Consider the following 23,377-nt stretch of genomic DNA (forward strand, 5'->3'; position numbering starts at 1 on the left):
TGTGTGCTGCTGGAAACTCGCTACTCGACATTTAAATCTCTTTCCAAAGCAATGTCTTAAAAGAAAGTAGAAACGATTTTTGTGTAAGGGGTGGAAACAGCAATTACAATTTCGAAAAACTGTTGATATGTGTCAGCCACTGATTGAAGTTATCCAATTTATTCAAAAATTCGTGTACTAAACAAAACGTTATACAATTGAATTTAATTTATAGTCTTTATTTTCCACACATTGATATCTTTCCAGATTACAATAAAAAATTTGATTTGGGTATTTCTATACAAATAAATCGAAGGATTTATTAATTTTTGATGAGCTATTTCACACAAATCCAATTTTTAGAAAATGTAGCACTGAATGGTTTAATGCCAGAGTTGCATAATTGGTTTTTAATTAAGAGTGTTAGAAATTAATTGTAAAAAAATTAAATGTAAGTAAATTATCCACGTTTTATTGACCTAACCATTTTACAAATATTAATGTTGTCTGGTTGAAAATTCAACTAATTACGGTTTGTTATATTTATAACAAATTTAAATCTAGAAGGAGGATTCCGCGTTTTAAATGCAATCTTAAAAAAAAAACGTTGTCTTTTATTAGTTGGTCTGTTTAAGCTCGGGTAGAGTTATAGAGTTCAGCCTAGAACGCACATCGACGAAAACCGCGATCTAACCATAGAAGTGAGCGAAAGGCACATAGGCAGCTATCGCTTTTCTTCGAGCTAAGGAAATTCCAGAAAAACTACCAGATTGCGCGACTACCGCGCTAAAAAACAGAACCAACGAAAAACGTTAGCCGCGTATTTGCCTTTCGCTCACTCCTATGGCTAGCTCGCGGTTTTCGCCGACGTGAGTACTAGGCTTTAATCCACAGGAAGCAATACCATAACAGGGCAAATACGATCTTAGACGAGCCCTCCATTGGGGAATCGCTGAACTCCACGATTACCAGCTACTTGACAGCTAAAGCGGAGCTGGAGGACGCGCTGGCTTCTGTAGGGAGAAGGAAAAAGGCCGCCCGCTAAGGGACAGATTGTGGAGCCATTATCAACCATTGCCAGGATTCTGGGCGACTTTCTGCAGCATCAGAGGAACAACCTCGATCACAATCCGGCTCCCACTCACTCAAGGCCCATGTTGGCATATTGCGAATCGAAGCTGGACTGCAGATGGCGCGAAGAAGATGTGCGAAGAATCCGTGACAAGAAATTGGAAATTGGAGGAAATTGGACCTTTTAGGGTTTCCAGGTGATCTTCTTAGGTGGATTTTAAGTTATTTGAATGATAGGACTCAAAGGGTCATTTTTAAAAACTCTTTGTCATCCCTAATCCGAGTTACTTCCGGTGTACCACAAGGAAGTCATCTTGGTCCGCTCCTGTTTACATTATTTATAAATGACCTTCCATTAGTCTTAAAGAAGTCACGGGTTCTTATGTACGCAGATGACGTTAAGTTGTGCCTGCAATATAATGACCCCGCACAAAGCTTAGCTTTACAATCGGATCTAAATGCATTTCAAACATGGTGCATGGATAATGAATTGAATTTAAATGGTTCTAAGTGTAAACTAATGACCTTTTTTCGTGTCAGCCCCCACTACTCAACGTATACTTTGAGTGGTTGTGCGTTAGATAGGATAACGCATGCTGACGACCTTGGAGTCTACATGGATCCTAGACTTAAATTTTCCGATCACATTACTACTATGGTAAATAAAGCCAGGGGCGTGCTTGCATTTATCAAAAGGTGGTCGAAGGAATTCGATGATCCCTATGTCACAAAGACCTTGTTTATTTCATTAGTCCGACCAATTCTTGAGTACTGCGCTCCTGTTTGGAGTCCCCAATATGGGGTGCATATAGACCGGATTGAGTCTGTGCAAAAAAACTTCTTAATATTTGCCTTACGGAGACTTAACTGGGATACAAGCCTAATACTACCATCCTACTCTAGTAGACTACTTCTAATTAACTTACCATCGTTAGCTAACCGTAGAACTATGCTTGGTATTACGTTTATTAGAAATCTTATTCATGGTGATGTAGAGAGTCCCGAGTTACTGGGTCGCCTGCATTTTAATGTGCCAAATAGATTCACTAGAAACTATATTCCTTTAGTATTAAATCACTGTATCTCTAATTACGCAATGCATGAACCTTTTAGAGTACTTTGCAATGATTATAATAGACTATATCATCTAATATCTACTACTGACTCACTTCCTATCTTTAAATCAATAATACTATCCTCCCTAGTAACTAATTAGTTTTACTTGATGTATTTTGTCTATTCGTGTATTGACCTGTATTTAGTTGTCTATTGTTACATTGTCCTTTTCTTTGTCCGCGATTATGTTTACTCGCCCAAAACGGTGATGGGCTCCGCGCGTAACAAGCTTTGCTTGGTGTCGTAGGGCCACTTGTTTGTACTGACCATAGTGCATCAACGTCCAAGAGAAAAAAAAAAAAAAAAAAAAAAAAGGGAAAAAAACTCTTTAACTATTAATTAACATAAATAAGAACATTCCATTTCTTTATGTACAGCAGATTCTACTTTTTTAAACCGTAAACAAAACAAACCAAGCTGCTTGACAATAAGACCATAGTACAAGCATTACGGGTGAACTTTGGAAACGTCGGTCAAACTGCAAACAATAAGATTTTTCAACAAGTGAAACTCTTAGCCGATCTGAGTAGTAGGCTTTTGGTATGAAATCGGTATTATAAAGGTGGGGAAAGGTAGAGTCTTAGTTGTGTTTTTTTGGTACTTGTTTGGTATATTGTATTTTGTATTTTTTCAGAAGCTTAATAGCACAAACCAAAATGCAGTCTAACGGAAAAATAGGAAAATAGTAAAACACTCATGTGAATATTTCTGTATCAAATATTGGCTCGGATAAAAACGAGTAATATCCGAATCCTATTGACATATTTCTGCACTTTTAGCCATTCGTAAGGTATTTTCAGTATATTTGGTATTATTTTTCATTTGAGTAGGGATTGGTTTTTTTAATTTAATTTAATTTATTTTTTTGTTTATTTTAAGGAAATGAAGAACAATTATGCTGTAAAAAAACCGTTTATATATGCTTTTTTGTTTAATAATTGATGGTGTTTGTTTTTATTCGTGCCAATTTTGAGCTAAACGAACACACACGCCAAGCCATTAGACTGGAGTTATGGAGCTAGCCCAGTAAAAACAGGTTTGAAATACGTATAATTTTTGTTGCGATTTTTTTAAAGTATACATACTTTGTTCTTAGGCGCATAAGGTGATGATTGTTTCCAGTTAAACTAACTACCCATCTATAGTATCTGAGTTTTTTCATTTTTAATTCCCGTTACTTGTAGAGCAAAAAGGGTATCTTAGTTTAGTCGGAAAGTATGTAACGGGTAGGAATACTAGCCGATCTAGTCATGAGAGTCTGTCTGTATGTCTGTCCGTTTGTATAAACGCTTAGATCCCTGAAACTGGAACTAGAGCTTGCAGTTCCTTCGGGTTCCGCCACAGCGCAAAGTTTGTTTCATCAGAGGGCCACGAAATCATGCTGTTAGCCTAGTACTCAGATCGGCTAAGAGTTTCACTAGTCGAAAAATCTTGTTCTTTGTAGTGTGACCGAAGTTTTCAAAGATCACCCGCCATGCATGTGGCATGGTCTTACTGTCAAGCAGCTGGGCTTGTCAAACGGAAAACAAATCAATTGGAGCAATTTAAAAAAGAAGAGTCTGCTGGTGCACAAAGAATTTAATGTAAAAATAAATGCAATTTCAACGAAAGTTGATGCTTCGCCATCTTTCCCGCGCCATCTGTAGTCCAGCTCCGAGCTGGCCAATAATGGCTAGTGATGGTTCCTCCAGTTGCCCCTTAGCGGGCGACCTTATTTCCTTCTCCTTATAGAAGCCGGCGCATCCTCTATCTACGCTCCATCACCAGCTGCCAAGTAGCTGGTGAAGGAGGAGTGCTCAATGGAGAGCTCGTCGGAGATCGAGCGATGTCCCATGTTCCTTCCCACTGGGATTCTTTAGTGGATCCCCTCCAGCGCTTCAACTATTCTGCGGATTTGCCCCGTTGTGGTATTGCTTCCTGTCGGTAAAGTCCCACAATAATGGGCAACAGCTTGGATTAGGCGTCCTTTTTTATCTGCACTGATTTTTAGACGTTTTTGGTGTTTTTCTTCCATTTTTATACCCGTTACTCGTAGAGTAAAAGGGTATACTAGATTCGTCGGAAAGTATGTAACAGGCAGAAGGAAGCGTTTCCGACCCCATAAAGTATATATATTCTTGATCAGGATCACTAGCCGAGTCGATCTAGCCATGTCCGTCTGTCTCTTAGAGTGCCACGCCCACTCTAACGCCCACAAACTGTGGCTTCTACAGTTTTGATGCTAGAGTAAAAATTTAAACTGAAATGAATTGTTCTCATCAATACCTATCGATTGACCCAAAAAAAGTTTGCCACGCCCACTTTAACGCCCACAAACTTCAAAAAATCGTTAGTATGAACGCGGATATCTCGGAAACTATCAAAGATAGAGTATTGGGATTTCAGATTTAGATTCCGTAGCCTTGCACGCAGCGCAAGTTTGTTATGCGAATATGCCACGCCCACTCTAACGCCCAAGCCTGTGGCGCCCACAATTTTTATACTAGATAAAAAATTTTAAGTGAAATGTATTGGTCTCGCCAATACCTATCGATTGATCCAAAAAAAATGTTGCCACGCCCACTCTAACGCCCACAAACCGCCCAAACCTGTGGCGCCCACAATTTTCATGCTAGATACAAAATTTTAACTGAACTTTATTGGTCTCGTCAAAACCTATCGATTGACCCGAAAAAAAAATTGCCACGCCCATAACGCTTAAATCTGTCTACCGCTGATAGGTGGCGCATTTCAATCTCGCTGCTGCTTGCATATATCCATTTCCCTTTGGTCCCTTTAGCTGAGTAAGGGGTATCTGATAGTCGAGGTACTCGACTATAGCGTTCTTCCTTGTTAATTTTTAGTCCCCCAACGCTTCTGCACGAAACACCGCCAAGATTAAATTTCTTATTCTTTGGGCCGCGGCTAACGGCGATCATCGAAAATTCAATCGCGAAATCTGGTATTTCCTTAGCTCATCTGAGTACCGCGCTGATAAACAGACCCGACGAAAAGCTTTAGCCGCCTGTTTGCCTCTCGCTCACTCCTATGGCTAGCTCGCGGTTTTCGTCGATGTGAGTACTAGGCTGTTAAGCTTAAAGATAGTACTCAGATCGACTAAAAGTTTCACTAGTCGAAAAATCTTATTCTTTTTAGTGTAAACGAAGTTTTCAAAGTTCACCAGCAGTGCTTGTACCATGGTCTTACTGTCAAGCAGCTGTGTTTGTTTTGTTGACGATTTAAAAAAGACGAATCTGATGGTGGACAAGGAAATAAAAATAAATGGAATGCTTAAAGAATGTTATTATTTATGTTATTATTAGTATAAGGCTTCCTTCTCGTGTCGCGGATTCTTCTCCATCTTCCCCGCGCCATCCGCACCCCAGCTAGTCCCACAATAATGGGCAACGGCTTGGATTAGGCATCCTGTTTCATCTGCACTAACCTCCTACTCCATTTTTGGGGTTTTCCTTCCATTTTTAATTTTTTGTTTCCACGCCGCTTCTACACAAACACAAAGTTTAAATTTTGTATTCTTTGGGCCGCGGCCACCGGCGTTCACAGGAATTCACATTTTTTCTGGTATTTCCATAGCTAATCTGAGTACTGCGGAAAAAAAAACAGACCCGACGAAAAGCGTTGGCCCCCTGTTTGCCTCCCGCTCCCTCCTACAGTTGGCTCGCGGTTTTCGACGATGTGAGTACTAGACTATAGTGAGGCGAAGTTTGTTCGGTGCGACACTGAGCTTTTCTTTTTGATAGTGAAAATTTAAACACTACGAAAACGTACACAATGATGACAGGGAACAATCGACAATGGAAGGCGCAGAAGCAAACGGCTTGGTTCGATTAGGCAGAACAGCTGTTATCAGATGGTAGATAGTGGATGTGCTCTGTGGAAATCGGAGTTTCACATTTAAAAACGGGAGGAGCAGAAGCAACAGGTTTGGTTTGATTAGCCACAGGTATTCAGATCAGCTGTTTTCGGATATTAGATGGTGGCTGTGCCCTGTGGGAATTGGAGTTTCACATTTGTCAAAAATCCCAGCCGTTTCGAACGGATGGACTCTATGGAAAGGAGGTATTAATTGCAGATTGTGGTAAAAAGAGTTTTACAAAATAAAATGGGTATAATGCTCCCAAGCGATTGATGGAAAATTATATTAGTGTTGGACCCCTCGATCTTCAATACTCAATTAACATTTTTTTGCGTGTTTTGTGCTTTTATACGCCTGAACATATCCTAAAAATATAAAAAAATTTGTTGAAAAATTATTATGGGCTCCAATTTAAAATTTACATTTACAAAAAAACAAGAACGCTATAGTCGACGTCCGGAACCTTTTGATACCCATTACTCAGCCATAGGAAGTGCGAGGGAGATGGAGATACGCATGCAGAAAATCAGCTGTTTCCGAGGTTTCACCCTTTATTTGCGTATGATAAATGGAACAATTTTTGGTATGTAGATGGTGATTATCGATACCCGTCTACCTGCTAAAAGTTAAAATTAACAAGAGAAAGCGCTATAATCGATGGCCGCGACTGTTAGAAACCCCTTACTCAGTGTAAGAGAGTGCGAGAGGGATGGAAATATGTTTAAAGCAACTCTGATTATACACTAACACACCTATCGTATAGCGCAATCCTATCTTCTCCTTCTATAGCACTACCTAGCATATAGCGCCCCCAACTGCTTGGTGGTGTATTAGTGAAAACAGCTGATTTGATGCACGAGGCGTGCAATCTCGAATAAGTTGCTTTTGCAAATTGATTATTATTTGGTTATAACTTATCAATGACTGGTCCTTTATCAATAATATTCGTGTACATGGGTGTTGATATAAAGAACAAAACCTCATTTAAATTTTTACAAAATTTGAATAATGTGGGCGCTAGACGGGTTTTAGTGTTATAGTCGTTTGTGGGCGTGGCACCATGCGCTGCGCAGGAAGCCCAAGGATCTTTTTGCCGAGTCCCAACATTCTAACTGTTACAGTTTCCGAGATCTCAACGTTTATAAGAACAGACGGACGGACGGACATGGTTAGATCGACTCAGATAGTGATCCCGATCAAAAATATATATACTGTATGGAATCGAAAACGATTCCTTCTACCTGTTACATACTTTCTGACGAATCTAGTATACCCTTTTAATTTACGACTAACGGGTATAAAAAGCTTGGTGCACTCTTGGGAACAGTCCCTTTTATGCTTGCAAAACTCTTATTTAAGAGGTTACTTGCATAAGTTTTGTGATAGTGCTATTAAAAATTTGTTTGGCTTCCTAATTCAGATATGTTTTAATTAAATTTCGTTCATTTTTTTCGCTCTATTTTTTCATTAGGGAGCACCATACTATTATTGTATTTTTACTCTTTAGCGACGCACAATGGCACCATTTAACTTTTTTGGTAGTAATAGTCGCTTTTCAACACTCTCCTGGTGCACTTCGTCATTACGTCTACTGCCGACCATATCGGCATATATATATATATATTTTCGTATACATTTTGGTATAACTTTGAACGGATTTTCTCCGATTTTAACAAATAAGGTGTCATTCGACGGGTATTTTTAGTTCGAATAAAACTAGTTTTTTACTTATACTTTACTTACTTACTTTTAAATGGCCACATTGGGATCACTAGCCGAGTCAATTTAGCTATGTCCGTCTGTCCGTAGCAAGAGTTCAGTTTTAACATGACTCCCGCGAAGCACTAGCTTGTTTTAAAATGACGCTAAGCTCTAAGTGGGACTGGATTAAATGAACCTACATGCTATTCGAGTTGGTATATTTAACTTTTTTGGTAATACAAATTTTTTGAAAATAATTATTAAACATTTTTTTTACATGTTTAAAAGTTGTTTATATCAGATTTGTATTTTTTGTTTAAATTTTTACAAGTTTTCGTTGTTGCTGTGGAGCGGTCTTTTTAACTTTTAATTTTATTTTCGATATTTTTAAATTTCTAGCGAAATATAAAGTTTAGAATAGAGTCGTAGTCGACATGTAAAGTCCTTTCAAATTTTCTATCGTTTATTTTTGACCTTTTTTTGTAGAAATGTGCAAGTTTAGACAAAAAATGAAATAAAAGTTTGTACATGTTATAAGATCCGGAAACATTGACTACTAATAACATTAGTTAGAAAATTAAAAATAAACTATTTAGCGTCATTCCCCCTATTGCTGAAATTTTTTGTTGGATTTTGAACAATTCCGCAATTTTCAGGTAATGGAACGTCCAGATTATTTGATGTGCGGTTAATAATAGGTAATTATTTAGTTATGGGTTGCATTGGTCAATACTCTACAATTGTATCTTTACGAAGTTTCCACTCTAGTAGCCTACTGCTTTTCGGAAAATATTAAATATTAAAAACGATATTTTCATCAACTCTATAGTACGATGGTAACTCTATTTAATGATCCGATGTCATGCGCTTTGTTAAAGCCTGAACACGTTGGGCATTGCAGCTCTTACAAAGAACGTGATCATCTAGGGGATAACATCCACGGCCTTCAGCTTCAGATGACAGTAATAGCCCACAGTCCTATTATATTTATAAAAAAATTAGTCACTATCCTTTTTTTTTGGTAAAAAATAATGCAGTTAAGTTACCTCGCACTTATAGCACTCGAGGTGAAAGCTTCGATCTAAGGCGACCACTCTGACAGTTTCTTCCTGTCCGGGATCTGGCATAATTGGTTGTTTGCAGACACAACAGCGGGGAGCAAATTTTCTTTGTATTTAAATTATTGAATCAAAAAGTCATATGTACCACTAAATAAAATTACTTACTTATGAAAATCTGTAATACAATAGTTTTGATTAGTAGCATCAACTGTAAATAATAACCCATCTAAGCTTATTCCACAGACAACACATGTAAAACATTGCGGATGGTATGGCTTTCCGGTAGCTCTAAGAATTCTCTCCAAAATGGGCTTCATGCAAACCGAACATTTTTCCAGTGTTTGTAAATAATCATATTCACAATATGGTTTGCCGTCTAATGCGTAGAATGGTTTTCCCTGTAAGTTTATTTGGCAGTCTGTGCAAGTAAAGCATGATATATGGTATATTTGATCCATTGCTGTGCACCCACTACTCTCTCCAAGTACACGTGAATTGCATTTAACGCATCTACCTATTAACAGAAAACATTGTTTTATTGAAAATTATGTGATATTTTAACTTACCGTAGTTTTCAAACTCTTGTATTGGATCGGGGGCTACTGAGTTACCGAGTCCCTCCTCATTATTTTTATGAATAGTATGGTCAATATAACATTTACTTCGATCGTTATCATTCGTGTATAACGACTGGCTTGCTTCAATTGAATTCGAAATATTTATGTCACAGGAACTGCTTGAAATATTGTTATCATTGACGTATGAACCATACAGGTTACATCTTTCCCGATGCAACATGTCTCCAGAAGGACGAGGGTTTATAGGCTCATATATTGAATCATAAGTAGAGGAACTCTGTAATAATTAATAAAAATTATTTTTTAATCAATCAATTGTTGTTGTAGATTTTGTAGTACATAGGATTTTAAAATACCCTTTCAGCGACAGAAGTTTCCTCTTTTCCGAATTTAGCTATTTATAACTGTTTATACTGGTATAACTGTTTTCCTCTAAGCGGGATTTTCCAAAAGTCGTAGAACTAAACTGTTTAATACTATTCAATATTTTCAAAACCTTATAACAAAGTTTAGGCACAAACTAACAAACAAAAGAATATTTATACCCGTTACTCGTAGAGTAAAAGGGTATACTAGATTCGTCGGAAAGTATGTAACAGGCAGAAGGAAGCGTTTCCGACCCCATAAAGTATATATATTCTTGATCAGGATCACTAGCCGAGTCGATCTACCCATGTCCGTCTGTCCTTATGAACGCTGAGATCTCGGAAACTATAAGAGCTACAATACTGGGATTAGGCATGCAGATTCCTGAGATTCCTGCGCAGCGCAAGTTTGTTTCAGTAGAGTGCCACGCCCACTCTAACGCCCACAAACCGCCCAAAACTGTGGCTCCTACAGTTTTGATGCTAGAATAAAATTTTTAGCTGAAATGTATTGTTCTCATCAATACCTATCGATTGCCACGACCACTTTAACGCCCACAAACTGCCCACAAACTTCGAAAAATCGTAAGTATGAACGTGGATATCTCGGAAACTATCAAAGATAGAGAATCGGGATCTCAGATTTAGATTCCGTAGCTTTGTACGCAGCAAAATGTTGTCACGCGAATATGCCACGCCCACTATAACGCCCACAAACCGCCCAAACCTGTGGCGCCCACAATTTTTATGCTAGATAAAAAATTTTAACTGACTAACTTGGTCTCGTCAATACCTATCGATTGATCCAAAAAAAATTTGCCACGCCTACCATAACGCCCACAATGCTTAAATCTGTCTACCGCCGGTAGGTGGCGCATTTTAATCTCGCTTTGCTGCTTGCATATCTCCATTTCCCTTTTGTCCCTTTAGCTGAGTAACGGGTATCTGATAGTCGAGGTACTCGACTATAGCGTTCTTCCTTGTTTTATTTTGAAAAGTCCCCCAGAATCTAGTTTTTGGTATAAGTTTTGAACGGATTTTCTCCGATTTTTACAAGTTTTTTACTTTTATACTTTCAGCGCTTTTTACACCTTTTAAATGATGTATCAGTCGCTATGATCGGAATATCACTGCAGATTTTCAATTCTGCGGCCTTATATAGTCACTTTTGCACACATCAAACAAAAATAAAAGTAACTGCAAAAAGAATATTTCAAAAACGATTTTCCTTATATTTTTTAAGATTTTTGAAGGTGACAAGTGAAAAAAGAAAAATATGGCTCAAATGCACGTTTCTAAACATTTTTAAAAATTCAGAAAAAAAAATCAAAACGATTTTTGAAAAATTCTTTTTGCAGTTACTATTATTTTTGTTTGAAGAAACTTTTTGCATCAAAAAATTTAAGTTTTCAAGTCGAGGAAAAAAGTTTAAAAAGTAGATGTTTACACAAATTCGCCCTTTTCAATTAGTACTGAACGGGTTAAGAAATGTATTGTATTACTCAACCTGAATTAAAATTACCATTCCATTGATGCCAAAGTTTACAAGAAGTAAGTTCAAACTATGAGTATATTTAACTTTTGTTTTGTCAAAATACTTATGCCGATCAGTGTCGCTTGGAAATAACATTTTTTAATTAGTTCTTAATTTTTATTTAATTTTATCTAAGTCGGACGACTATATCATATAGCTGCCATAAGAACGTTTGGAAAATTGGTGAGAAAATAATATGAAACAATTTATAGCTTCGGTGTTTCTTGACATATTTTATACTATTGGGAATATCATTTTTTGTATTTTATAATTTAATAATTATAACTGCAAGGGTATACAACTTAACTTCCTTTCTTATTGGTATAACTTTTGAACGGATTCTCTCCGATTTTAACAAACAAGGTGTCATTCGACGGGTATTTTCAGTTCAAATAAAACTAGTTTTTTACTTATACTTTTAGCGCTCCATTTAAGTCGATTTAGCTATGTCCGTCTGTCCGTAGCAAGAGTTCAGTTTTAACATGACTCCCGCGAAGCACCAGCTTTTTTTTTAAATTGTGACACGCCTACTCTAACGCCCATAACGCTAAACTCTGAGTGGGAAATGATTGAATGAACGAATCTACATGCTATTCGAATTTGTATATTTGTTTTCAAAAAAGGTTTTCGATTTTTATTAAACGTGATTCTTGTTGATCAACGTTTTGTTTTATAGCTTTGTCATCGGATTGTTTTATTGTGTTAATAATTTTCTTCCTAAACAGCCGTTTTGGTATGTGACAATCAAAGCTGCAAAGAATTAACCATTTTCGGGTACACTGGATAATTAACTTGTATCTGTTTTGATTTAGTCGTTTTGGTTGAGTGAATCGAAATAACCGGTGAGAGAATGCCGTTGTCCCATGAATGATCGTTTGTGATAGTTCTTATACGTGTATGTGATCGTTTGTGATAGTTCTTATACGTGTATGTGATCGTTCGGTCTGAAAACAGAATACGCGTTTAAGATAGTTTGTATGGTTTGAATAATCGGTTTACCACGCAGATGGAGTTCATCGTTTATGCTATCTTTTGTGCCATGGATATTTATGCGAAACTTATTAGCAATCACAATACTCGTGAACGATTCAGCGCTTCGAAACGATAATTTACTGTATCTATAATCGAAGCTAAAAATCTCATATTATCCCATACATTAAACTTTATAAGGTCGAAAATATCTATTTTAATGATACATTATACATTTATTTTGAAATTGGTCAATGGAGTAACGTGTACCTATTAGTCGAGACACTAGACTGTAGCGTCCCTCCTAGTTATATTTATATATATATACCTGTGATAGCCCACCGTAGCAATACAAGTTTGGATTCGTTTTGGGCTGCAGATTCTGAAATATCAGTTAAAAGGGATTTAGGTTTAAGATATTTCAATGGTCATAATAATGCAGAAAGATTAAGATATTTGTACTTTAATCGAGATAGTGTTATAAAAATTATAATTGTCTGTAACTAATTTAAAGTTGTTAAAAACGTTTGAATACTATTGACTTAAAAATTATTTTTTATTTCTACAATTTAATTTTTATAGAATATGGAGTATGTCGCCATAGGGTTAACTAGTTTTGACTCGATTAATAACCTTTTTTGATTTTCAAAATTAACATCGGGACATTGTCAGTACCTTAGATACTTACCTTGCTGGCGTTTTGTAGTATTTTTTCATGTCCTAGGAAAATCAAGAAATACCTATTACCTTTTCCAACACTGAAGACTATATAATCTAAACGAAAATTGGCGGTTTTTTGCTTTATACCTCGCGCGTTGATTTTGATAATAGATGTAGTATAAACCAGCTCGAACTATAAGTTTTCATTTTGTATGTGCTTATATGAGTATTAAGACAATTGTGAAAGTTTCACATCTGCAGCTTTAAACTGAGCTCACACACAATATAAAAAAAAGAGTACAACTTGCTAAAAAATAAAACAAATCGCCGACACACTGTTATATAGCTAAAATTATAAAATACAAAATTTGTTCACCTTCATTATAGCACCATGTTGCAGCTCATATTGGTTTGCGTACATTTGTAATGAAGGATTTAATTTCTGTTTATTTTGCGAAGGACCTGTTGGCTTGTTAAAAGCAGTGGAGGCTCGCCGAAGCTCGCTATATGAAGAGCTCACTGCGCTCTCTGGGCTCGGCGGTGGCGGCACATCATCCTCTACTTCGTTCTCTAATAATAAATTTGTGCAGACGGACAGCATCTTATGTGACGGGCCCAAAACTTTGAAATCAACGTCATTCAATTATTTATTAAGTACATATATTTATTTAATGATAACTTACCAGCTTCATGAACATTTGAGTAGGTATTTGCAGAAATACCTGTCTCCTTTGTTACAAGTTCATTTTTTTTTGTATTTATATTGCCATATATTAAGCTTTTGCTATACGTGTTTGACAAAGGCTCCGCGAAACTGTTGGCAGATTGTGGTGGTTTAACTTGCCCTCCTAAAAGACCTTTTTTTTCCATTTGAAGTTTGTGGTAAGCCAGGGCTTCCAATTGCTGTTCTAGTATTGCCGGATTGTCCAATGTCGTTTTTCTGTTAATTGGAATTTCGCCATTTCCGCTATCAGAATTGTTAATTTTTCTAAAAGGCATGGGTCCACTTATTGTTTTGTCGATTCCAATTAGAGGTTTAGAGTATAGCGGTTCCCGCGAACAAGAAACCTGCTTACTTGATGGAACCTGTTATAAAGACATATACATATGTATACAGCCACATTTCATAAGTAAAATAGAAAAGTACTAATAATTAAATAAAATAATATGAATTTTAAATTTTCAGATAATAAAATCTGTAAAACGGAAAGAAAAATTAACGTCTTATAAAATAAATATGTTAAGTAACCAAATCAGTTGATAATCTTTTATTAGATATCTCGTACAACACTAAAATGCCTTTCATAAATAATTTTTGTGAGTTACTTATTATAGTAACTAAATTTTAAAGAGAAACAAGAGACAAGGTTATAGTCGATGCCATCGACTATTAAATACTTAGTCAGCTATAGAAAGTGCGAGGGAGATTGAGATACGCAACAAAGCGGCTGTTCACAATTGCACACCACGCAACGGCGCCACCTAAGCAAATATTATTGATCAGGATTACTAGCCGAATTGATGTACATATCGATGTCCGTCTGCCTGTCCTTATAAATGCTGAGATCTCGGAAGCTCTAAAAGCTAGCGAGTTGGGATTAGGCAAGAAGGGTGCCACTCCACGTGTCCAGCTTTTAAGCTAGGAAAAAAAATTGATCTAAAATGTATTGCTCTCTGCATTTCCTATCGATTGAATAAAAACAAGTGTTGCCACTGCCACTCGAACGGTCACAAGCCGCACAAAATCATCCGCAGGAGCGGTTATTAAAGGTATAATGTTTGGTTTAGGCATGTAGATTCTAGAGGTTCTTATACAGCGCAAGTGTATTTCAACACTCTAACGCCCTCAGACCGCCCAAAACTGCGGCGCCTACATTTTCCAAGATTACAATTTAAATTACATTACCTATCGGCAAGCCGAAAATTGTTAGAATCGGACCATTAGTTAATAAGTAATGTTCTTATGTCCGTATGTATGAACGTTCTTGGACGTTACACATAATCGTTTTTTATGCATTTTCCCTTAGTATATCGTACTATATATAAGCTTTCACAAAAAATCATACCGGACGAACTTTTAGAGCAAAAGATTTTCCCGAAAATGGTTTTGCGGTGGGTCGATCGTTTTAAATTGTATTATAAATGTAATAATCTTGTCGCTGAACCAAGAATTTGTATATCCTTGCAGAGGGTATAATAATTTCGGAAAAAAGTTTGCAACGCAGTGAAGGAGACGTTTCCGACCCCATAAAGTATAAATATTCTTGATCAGCATCATCAATCAAGTTGATCTAGCCAACACCGGTTGTCCGTTTCTACGCAAACTAATATCTAAGTTTTAAAGCTATCTGGGTGAAACCTTTAAGTCGGAACGAGCCATAGGAATGATCAAAGAATTATTTTTTAACGGGAAAAAATTATAATTTCAGTGTTTCTTGACATATTAACTTCTACTCTTGGGAATGTCATTCTTATAATATTTCAGAACTTCAAGTAATCGAACGATCGGATAATTAATGTCAAAATAATAGCTCTGTACATACAATGCATCCACGGGAACGACCTCCAAGGGTATAGAAACTTCGGCATGCCGAAGATAGCTTCCTTTCTTGTTTTTGTGAAAATATTCATTTTTTAGAGCTAAACCGGATCCGGATTCGGCATACCAAAGATAACTTCCTTTCTTGTCTTTTATGAAAATTTTTATTTTTTAGAGCTAAGTCATAAGTTGTCTAGAACACACTGCAAGTTAAAAAATTTTTAAAAGATCGGTTAATAGACATATGCTTTTCAAATTTTGTAGCCAATTTACACTGAAGGTGCGCAGATCAATGAGGTGCTTACCGGCATTTCTAAAGAGCTGAACCAATTATTTTCAAACTTGGCACGCGTGCCAAACTTTACTGTTGACACACGTAGCATCTTAAACTTCAAGTCATTTTTACTCAGTGTTCTTAATTAAAATTAATATTTAACAAACATTATTTGGATAAAGTGAATATTTAACTCACAAGTTCGTTTGACTTCACTGATGCAAACTAATGTTTTTTAATTAAAAAACAAAAAATAAGCTGATTTTGCGCGAACCAAATTTTTTTTTTTTTTTTGCTAATTCCGCTTTGGTCAATTATCCTAAGTTCAAGATGCTAAGTGTGTCAACAGTAAAGTTCTGCACCTTACATACCTATGTACATATATATAGACTTGGCTCTTGATGGTGAACAAAAACGTACATATGTACATATGTATGTATGTATGTACATATTTTTAGGGTCGGAAATCTTTTTAATGCTTTGGTCACTTCTGACTGAAATTCAAATATCTGCAAGGAGAGATAAATGATAATCCTTATAGGCACCGCTCAGGTGTTTATAAACCAGCATGGTTCGACTTTAAGAAGAGAATAAAAGCTAAGCGGGATTTGCAAGCAACCTGTGTATAGTATACAAGTTACCTTTTAAAAAGGGTTGAGCCTAATTTTGGATCATGACATTTTCTGTCCTAAAATTACTTTGAATGACTAGGGCAACACCACAAAGCTTATTTTAAAAAGCAGATGGACAAACTTATTTTTTGTTTGCTTCCGGGTTTTTATTACCTTTGGGTCTCGTAGCTATCACATAAAGTCAAAAGGTACCTGAGGCAATTCATTATAGTTCTTCGATGGCTTGGGAGGTCCGTCCATCCTCGTACAAGTTTCTCTTTGCTTTTGGCGTATTTTGTTAACTAACTCCGCAACGTTAACATGTCCAATGGATGCAGACGAAGGGGTACTTGAAGGCTCGTCGTTTAAAAAGGACAGCTCCTTAAGTTGCTGGTCCAAGGACTCCATTGCAAATTGAGTGAAAACTGGATTATTGTGTGTATGTACTTTCCCTAAACGGGTTTTTTGGTATCAATCATTAATGAACCTAAGCAGTTTAGCTATTTTGTTATAATCGGGTTGTTTTAAACTTTATTTCTAATAGATGTATTTAACAAAGTGACATGTATTGATTTTATTTTAATAAAGACCTAAGATATCGATATATTTTTCCTTATAGCACACTCACACTATTTACATTTTAAGTTTCGCTTATTTTCGGAAAGCCTAGCTTCCACTATTTATCAGAACTGGTCTGAGAAGCAGCAATTTTGCCTTCCATATTTTAGCATAAAGCCTAGTACTCACATCGACGAAAACCGCGAGCTAACCATAGGAGTGAGCGAGAGGCAAACACGCGGCTAACGATTTTCGTCGGGTCTGTTTTTCAGCGCGGTATTCAGAGGAGCTAAGGAAATACCAGAAAAAATACCAAATTTAGCAAGAGACTTTTGATGAACGCCGTTAGCCGCGGCCTAAAGAATAAGAAATTTGATCTTTGGCGGTGCTCGTACAAAGGCGATGTGGAAACTAAAAATTAAAAATGGAAGAAAATCCCAAAAGGAGGTCAGTACAGATGAAAAGGGACGCCTAATCCAATCTGTTGCCCATTATTGTGAGACTGACAGGAAGCAATACCACAACGGGGCAAATCCGCAGAATAGTTGAAGTGCTGGAGGAGATCCACTAGAGAATCCCAGTGGGAAGGAACATGGGACATCGCTCGATCTCCGACGGGCTCCCCATTGAGGACTCCACCTCCACCAGCTACTTGACAGCTAAAGCGGAGATGGAAGACGCGCCGGCTTCTACAGGGAGGAGAAAATAAGGTCGCCCGCTAAGGAACAGCTGGAGGAGCCATCACCAGCCATTATTGGCCAGCCTATTGGGAGCTGATCTACAGATGGCGCGGGAAAGATGGCGAAGCTCCGTGTGACCAGGGGGAAGCCTTAAACTTCTAATTAACATAAATAATAACATTCGTTGAATATTTCATTTATTTTTATTTTAATTTCTTTGTGCACCAGCAGACTCTTCTTTTTTAAATTGCTCCAATTGATTTGTTTTCCGTTTGGCAACAAGCTCAGCTGCTTGACAGAAAGACCATGCCACATGCATTGCGGGTAAACTTTGAGAACTTCGGTCACTTTAAAAAGAATAAGATTTTTCGACTAGAATCACTAAAGCGAAGCAAGCCGTATGCGAAGGGGGAGGACGGGAAAATTCAGTGGCTCCGAAAAAAGTGAAAAACAACGCAAAACTAAATTTGTTTCTCTTCAGAAAGATTTGGCATTTCATCATGGAAAGATATACAATCTAAAGAAGAGTCAAAATAATTAAATTATTATTCTTGTAATGGCGCCATTGCAGAACAAATGCATTTACCTCCCAAAAAATCCCGAAACGCATGAGTCAAAAATGACCTATGCTATTACAAAACTATAATTAAAAACACTGAATCGATTTGCGTGTGCAGTGTCATTTTCTGCTGAAGCGAATTATGTCGACTTTTTCTGTCTCCATCTAGCAAGTGTATTGGATACAAAAGTCGCTGAAGCGGAATTTGGTCACCGACACAGGCCGATAAATTGGGCCAACTTAGTGTAAATACTTTTTTGGAGTAGTCGGGTTATAGGCTCATTCGCTAGATAACCAGACATAGTGTGACAAGGCTATTAGCCTTGGTATCAGAAATTAGCTAATATGGTTTTCACACATCAGCATAGTAAGGTAAGGACAAGGAGGAGATGATATGACACCCAGTGCGCACTTGCCCAGCGAACAACCTAAAATATTTTTTACTTCCAGGAAGTTGTACGCTTCTGAGCTTCGCAGCCATACACGGCTACTTCGTTACTTGTTGACCAAAAGGGTATTCAAAATTCGTCGAAAAGTATGTAACAGGCAGAAGGAAGCTTTTCCGACCCTATAAAGTATACATATGTACTCTTTTCGATCTAGCCATGGTCGTCTGTACGTATAAACTCTGTGATCTCGACAACTAGAAAAGCTACAAAGTTTGCATTAAGCACGCAGATTCCATGGATTCCTGCGCAGCGCAGTTGGTTTCAGCAAAGTGTCACGCCCACTCTGACGCTTACAAAATTCCATAGCTTTAAAGTCTGTCTGGCGCCCACATATTTGCAGATTTTTTTTCAGTGTAAACTGAAACAGATTTTGTTGATCAATACCTATCTAATCTCTGATAGGAATTTTTATCGAAATGCCCTGGAATTTTATTTTATTTGAAAGAGTAACGGGTATCTGATAGTCGAGGCACTCAACTATAGCGTTTCTTCTTGTTCTGCTTAAAGTGCATTGTTACTTTAGCACATTTACTTGTTATACCCTTGCAGAAGGTACTATAGTTTTGGTCAGAAGTTTGTATTGGAGTTAAGAAGACGTGTCCGACCCAACACCTAACACATCTTGGAATGTTAGTTTAATAATTGTGGGTGAAATTGACATTACACCTAGGATAAAGTTTGTTGGATCAACGGCCGCGTTCAGCAGAACAACATTATACGAGTAAATATGGCTTCGCAATACAGCTTTAATTTTGATTACCTAAATTAATGAAAACACAAGCAAATATTAAAACATCAAACTTAATTTTTCACGACTAAGGTACGAATAAACAACGGCAAAATTCCAGCAATCTTGATATCAAATTATATTTTTAGAAAACTAAACTAATTGTAAAAATTTTAAGATATTGTTCCACTTTTATTTACTACTGTGTATGTATACCGAAAACGAAATATAACGGTCTAAGTATTATTTTGACATAAATTATCCGATCGTGCCTATAGCAGCTATATGATGAAGTCGTCCAATTTGATTTAAATGTTATTATTTTGACATTAATTATCCGATCGTTCCTATAGCAGCTATATAATGAAGTCGTCCAATTTGATTTAAATGTTATTATTTTGACATTAATAATCCGATCGTTCCTATAGCAGCTATATGATGAAGTCGTCCGATTTGATTTAAATGTTATTCGAATTCTGAAATATTAATAGAACGATATTCTCAAGAGTATAAGTTAGTATGTCAAAAAACAACAAGATTATATATTTTTTAAATGTAAAACTATTTTTGATCATTCCTATGGGAGCTATGGGATATAGTTGTCCGATATTTCTAAAATATTCGAAATTCTGAAATATTAATAGAATGATAATCCCAAGAGTAGATCCCGATTCGGATCGTTGAAACTTCGGATTGAAATCATAATACCCTCTGCAAGGGTATAAAAATAACGAAGTTTTAGTTATTTTTCCATTAATAATAGGATCGCTATATGATATAGACGTCCGATTTAAAAAAATTTAATTAGTATATGGGCATATCCGCCAAATGGGCAACCAGGACCGAAACAAAAAAATCTTCATAAATCTTCTTTTTTTTTTTGCGTATTTTCATAAATAAATGGCTATACTTTCATAATAGTGGGAAACTATAGAATATTTCATTTGTATTGTTGAAAAAATTTTCCTGAAAACTGAAAAAATTTACTTTTTTCATTTTAAGCTACTTGTAAAGGCATTTTTATGTTTAATTATTTGGCAAGGGAAACATATGATTTGCTTGCACTTTTCCACCAAATCTTTTTATTCCAATCTATTAAAAAGATAAATATCCAAAGAGGGCGAGTAAATGTTCAATTGACAGTAATAAAACAACATGGAAAATCGTACGTTCGCGACCGGTTCTTTTTTCAATAAAATAAATACAAATGAAGATATTTCCTTGGGAACAGACTCGATAGAAAGCTACATGAATTTATTTTAAAAGTAAAGTTATTGCTTTTGAATAATCCCTTCCCAATTCGACTTCTACTTAGCGTACGTTCGCGACCGCATGTTTTTTGCCAATATTATGGAAATGATAGCTAAATAAACCCCATCATTTGCACTAATCAACGAGCTAACAAAATGCTATCGAAAAGCAAAAAAAAATTCAGAAAACGTTTATTTTCTTTTTTTTTGCACTAAATGCGTACGAACGTACGTTCGCGACCCCTGGAAATGCCCATATCTGAAATTAAAAAAAAATTCTTTATACTGGAGACGAAAATATAACATTCGTAATTCTGAAATATTAAGTAGTAGTTTAAAATTCTGAAGTATTTAAATAAAAAACAGCCGAGCTATAATTTTTTTAACAAATTCTTTTTCCGATTATTCCTATGGAAGCCATAGGATATAGTTGTCCGATATCTTTAAAATTTTATTCAAAATTCTGAAATATTTAAAGAATAATATTCCCAAGAGCAGAAGTTAATATTTCAAAATTTTTTTTTTAAATCAAAAGTTGCTCTGCCAAATTGTACTTGGAGTCTTTGGTTGGTCCAAAACTATTAGCTTATAACCGCTGCACACAATCTATGTTTGTGCAATGCCCAGTTCAAGCAATCATTTTATGAAATAGGCTCATATGGTTTTATAAATTCCAATTTCCATTCGTGAAATGGTGAGGCGCAACTCTGGTAACGTTAAAGGGGTATTTTTATTTGATCCATACTTATCTAAAAATTGGTTGTTGCTGTAACTTAAGAATTGAAGAAGATAAGTGGCAGCGAACTAACTTTAAGGATTAATGGCGGGATCACTACTATATTTTTGACCGAAGCTGTTTTTCTATGACTGTGGCCTCTTTCGTTTGTATCTCCCTTAAAAAATCAAACAAAATTTTAAGTATCGGGTTCGAAAGATAAAGAGTGGCGCTCAACAAACCAACCGGTCCGTTCGCCTGTAATTGCGGTTAAAATATAGCAAAACACCTTTATTTCCAACTTTGACCTCCATTTTCTCAGATAATTTTCGTTAACACATCTAAAAATGTGAAATTTAAAGCGATTAAGATCTATAATCATTTATCGAGGTCAATTTTGGATGTTAATTGTGTAATTTTTCGTCACAAAATTTGGGATCAGCACTTTTTGTGTTTCAGAAACAATTTTATTTACGTTTTTGGGGCACGGCTTCAAATGTATTTTTCTAATGTTTCATTTGAAATATTTTCAGATGTGTTTCAAAAGAACGATTATAACAACATTTTAAAGATATTGTGGACCAAGAGGGAAATCGAAGCACGCCCACCCGAGGTTACAAAAAAACCCTTATCAAACGCGTTCTTGGAAATTGATTCAAGATAATAAAAACAAGAAAAGAAATTAGCTTCGGCAAACCGAAAATAATATTCCTTTGCAGCTTTGACCACATCATGAAATTATAATTATAAGTACATATATAACAGAAACCGTGTATTCGGAAGACTTGTATATACATAAATATACCTATAGTTATTATAACAGCTATTTGATAAAGTTGTCCCATTTTTACATAAACAAGAAAGAATGTTAGCTTCGGCCAACCGTACCAGTACCCTTGCAGTTATAAAAAAATGGTCAATGGAAATTACATAAGGATTGTTGCTAGCTTCAGTGATTTAAAAAAAAAACGAGTTAATTACGGTAATACTAATTAAATATTATATCTCGAGTTGTATGAAGATTTCTGTGGCGGATCCTGGACTTGCTTGTTGAAGGAGGGGGGATATTCAAAATATACTTTTTGAATACCAGAATGCTATTCATTTTTCATTAGAGAGGAAAGATTTATACATCAAGTTCCCCCGTGCATCCGCGCTTAAAGGATTTCTTCCAATAAATATAATTCGCTTTTTTTTTATTTTGAAATTTGTTTTCATATCCTTCTTATGGCAGCTATATAATCGAGTAGTCAGATCAGGTCTAGTAATACTGATCAAGAATAGGGTCGACAACGTATCCTCCAACACGTTGCAAACTTCTGACTGAAATCATAACATCATATAGAAATAACCCCTGACTTAATGTCCCGTCCCTTTAAATGGAATGCTATTACTTATTTAGAGCATCCCTAGGCATATACATAAACGTGACGAGTGACATTGTTTAGATGTATGTACTTTAAGGGTCGAAGATCCCTCTAATGATGTATTTAATCTGTACAATACTAGGCGTACCAATCGAGTGGAGTATAGTTTTATTAAATCGTTAGAATCGAAAGTCGATTTGCTTGGAGTAATATTCTACGAAATATCAGACCATCTCCTACCGTTACAGATGCAGCTTTCCTGATATTTACTTACCTAGAACAAAAGACCATTATAGAAGTAACATTTTTTCGAACTGTAATTTTTTCTGCCCGGCCTTACAGCCAGTCATTTTGCGTGCTTATCGAGCAGCGTTTTGCTTTCAGGCAACTTTTAATTAGAGATTAAAGTTTCTTATCAGGCGTTAACTGCAATTCACGAACGAACATTCATATAATGATCTTTAAAAAATATCATTAATATGTATTTTTAAATAATAAACGTTATTCAACTTTGCGACCACTTCTTTTCGGTTTGTTTAAAGTTTGAGTAAAGATCTTTCTTCTGGTTCAAATGTAAATGTTTGTACATATTTACACTTCTTAATGAAATATAAAGTCTTTCCTAGCATGTTTAGGAACTCTTTATATATGTTATAAGGCAACCCGTAGAGAGATCAAATAACTAAGAGTAGGTAAAAGTTACTGAGCTGGGGTCGAGTGTGTCGAAGTCCGATTATTGTGAGATAATATAAAGTACT

At 36.1% G+C, this 23,377-nt stretch overlaps 1 protein-coding gene across 6 annotated transcripts; it reads right to left on the minus strand.

The window, feature by feature from the left end:
* Nucleotides 1–8,044: 8,044 nt before the first annotated feature.
* Nucleotides 8,045–23,269, minus strand: LOC119562898 (zyxin). Of its 6 annotated transcripts, none has more exons than XM_037876063.1 (8): nucleotides 22,894–23,269; nucleotides 13,574–13,976; nucleotides 13,267–13,511; nucleotides 12,559–12,612; nucleotides 9,351–9,639; nucleotides 8,950–9,298; nucleotides 8,770–8,890; nucleotides 8,045–8,701 (listed from the first exon to the last, which is right to left on the minus strand). In XM_037876063.1, the coding sequence occupies exons 2-8, from the start codon at nucleotides 13,887–13,889 to the stop codon at nucleotides 8,570–8,572; spliced, it is 1,506 nt and encodes a 501-aa protein (XP_037731991.1). In that variant the 5' UTR covers nucleotides 13,890–13,976; nucleotides 22,894–23,269; the 3' UTR covers nucleotides 8,045–8,569. The 6 variants fall into 6 exon arrangements, with proteins under 6 accessions (XP_037731991.1, XP_037731955.1, XP_037731983.1 ...); XM_037876027.1 differs by lacking the exon at nucleotides 22,894–23,269 and adding an exon at nucleotides 16,528–16,884; XM_037876055.1 differs by lacking the exon at nucleotides 22,894–23,269 and adding an exon at nucleotides 16,489–16,670.
* Between the last annotated feature and the right edge of the window lie 108 nt (nucleotides 23,270–23,377).

This window comes from Drosophila subpulchrella, chromosome 4, assembly GCF_014743375.2.
Source record: "Drosophila subpulchrella strain 33 F10 #4 breed RU33 chromosome 4, RU_Dsub_v1.1 Primary Assembly, whole genome shotgun sequence".
Lineage (NCBI taxonomy): Eukaryota > Metazoa > Arthropoda > Insecta > Diptera > Drosophilidae > Drosophila > Drosophila subpulchrella.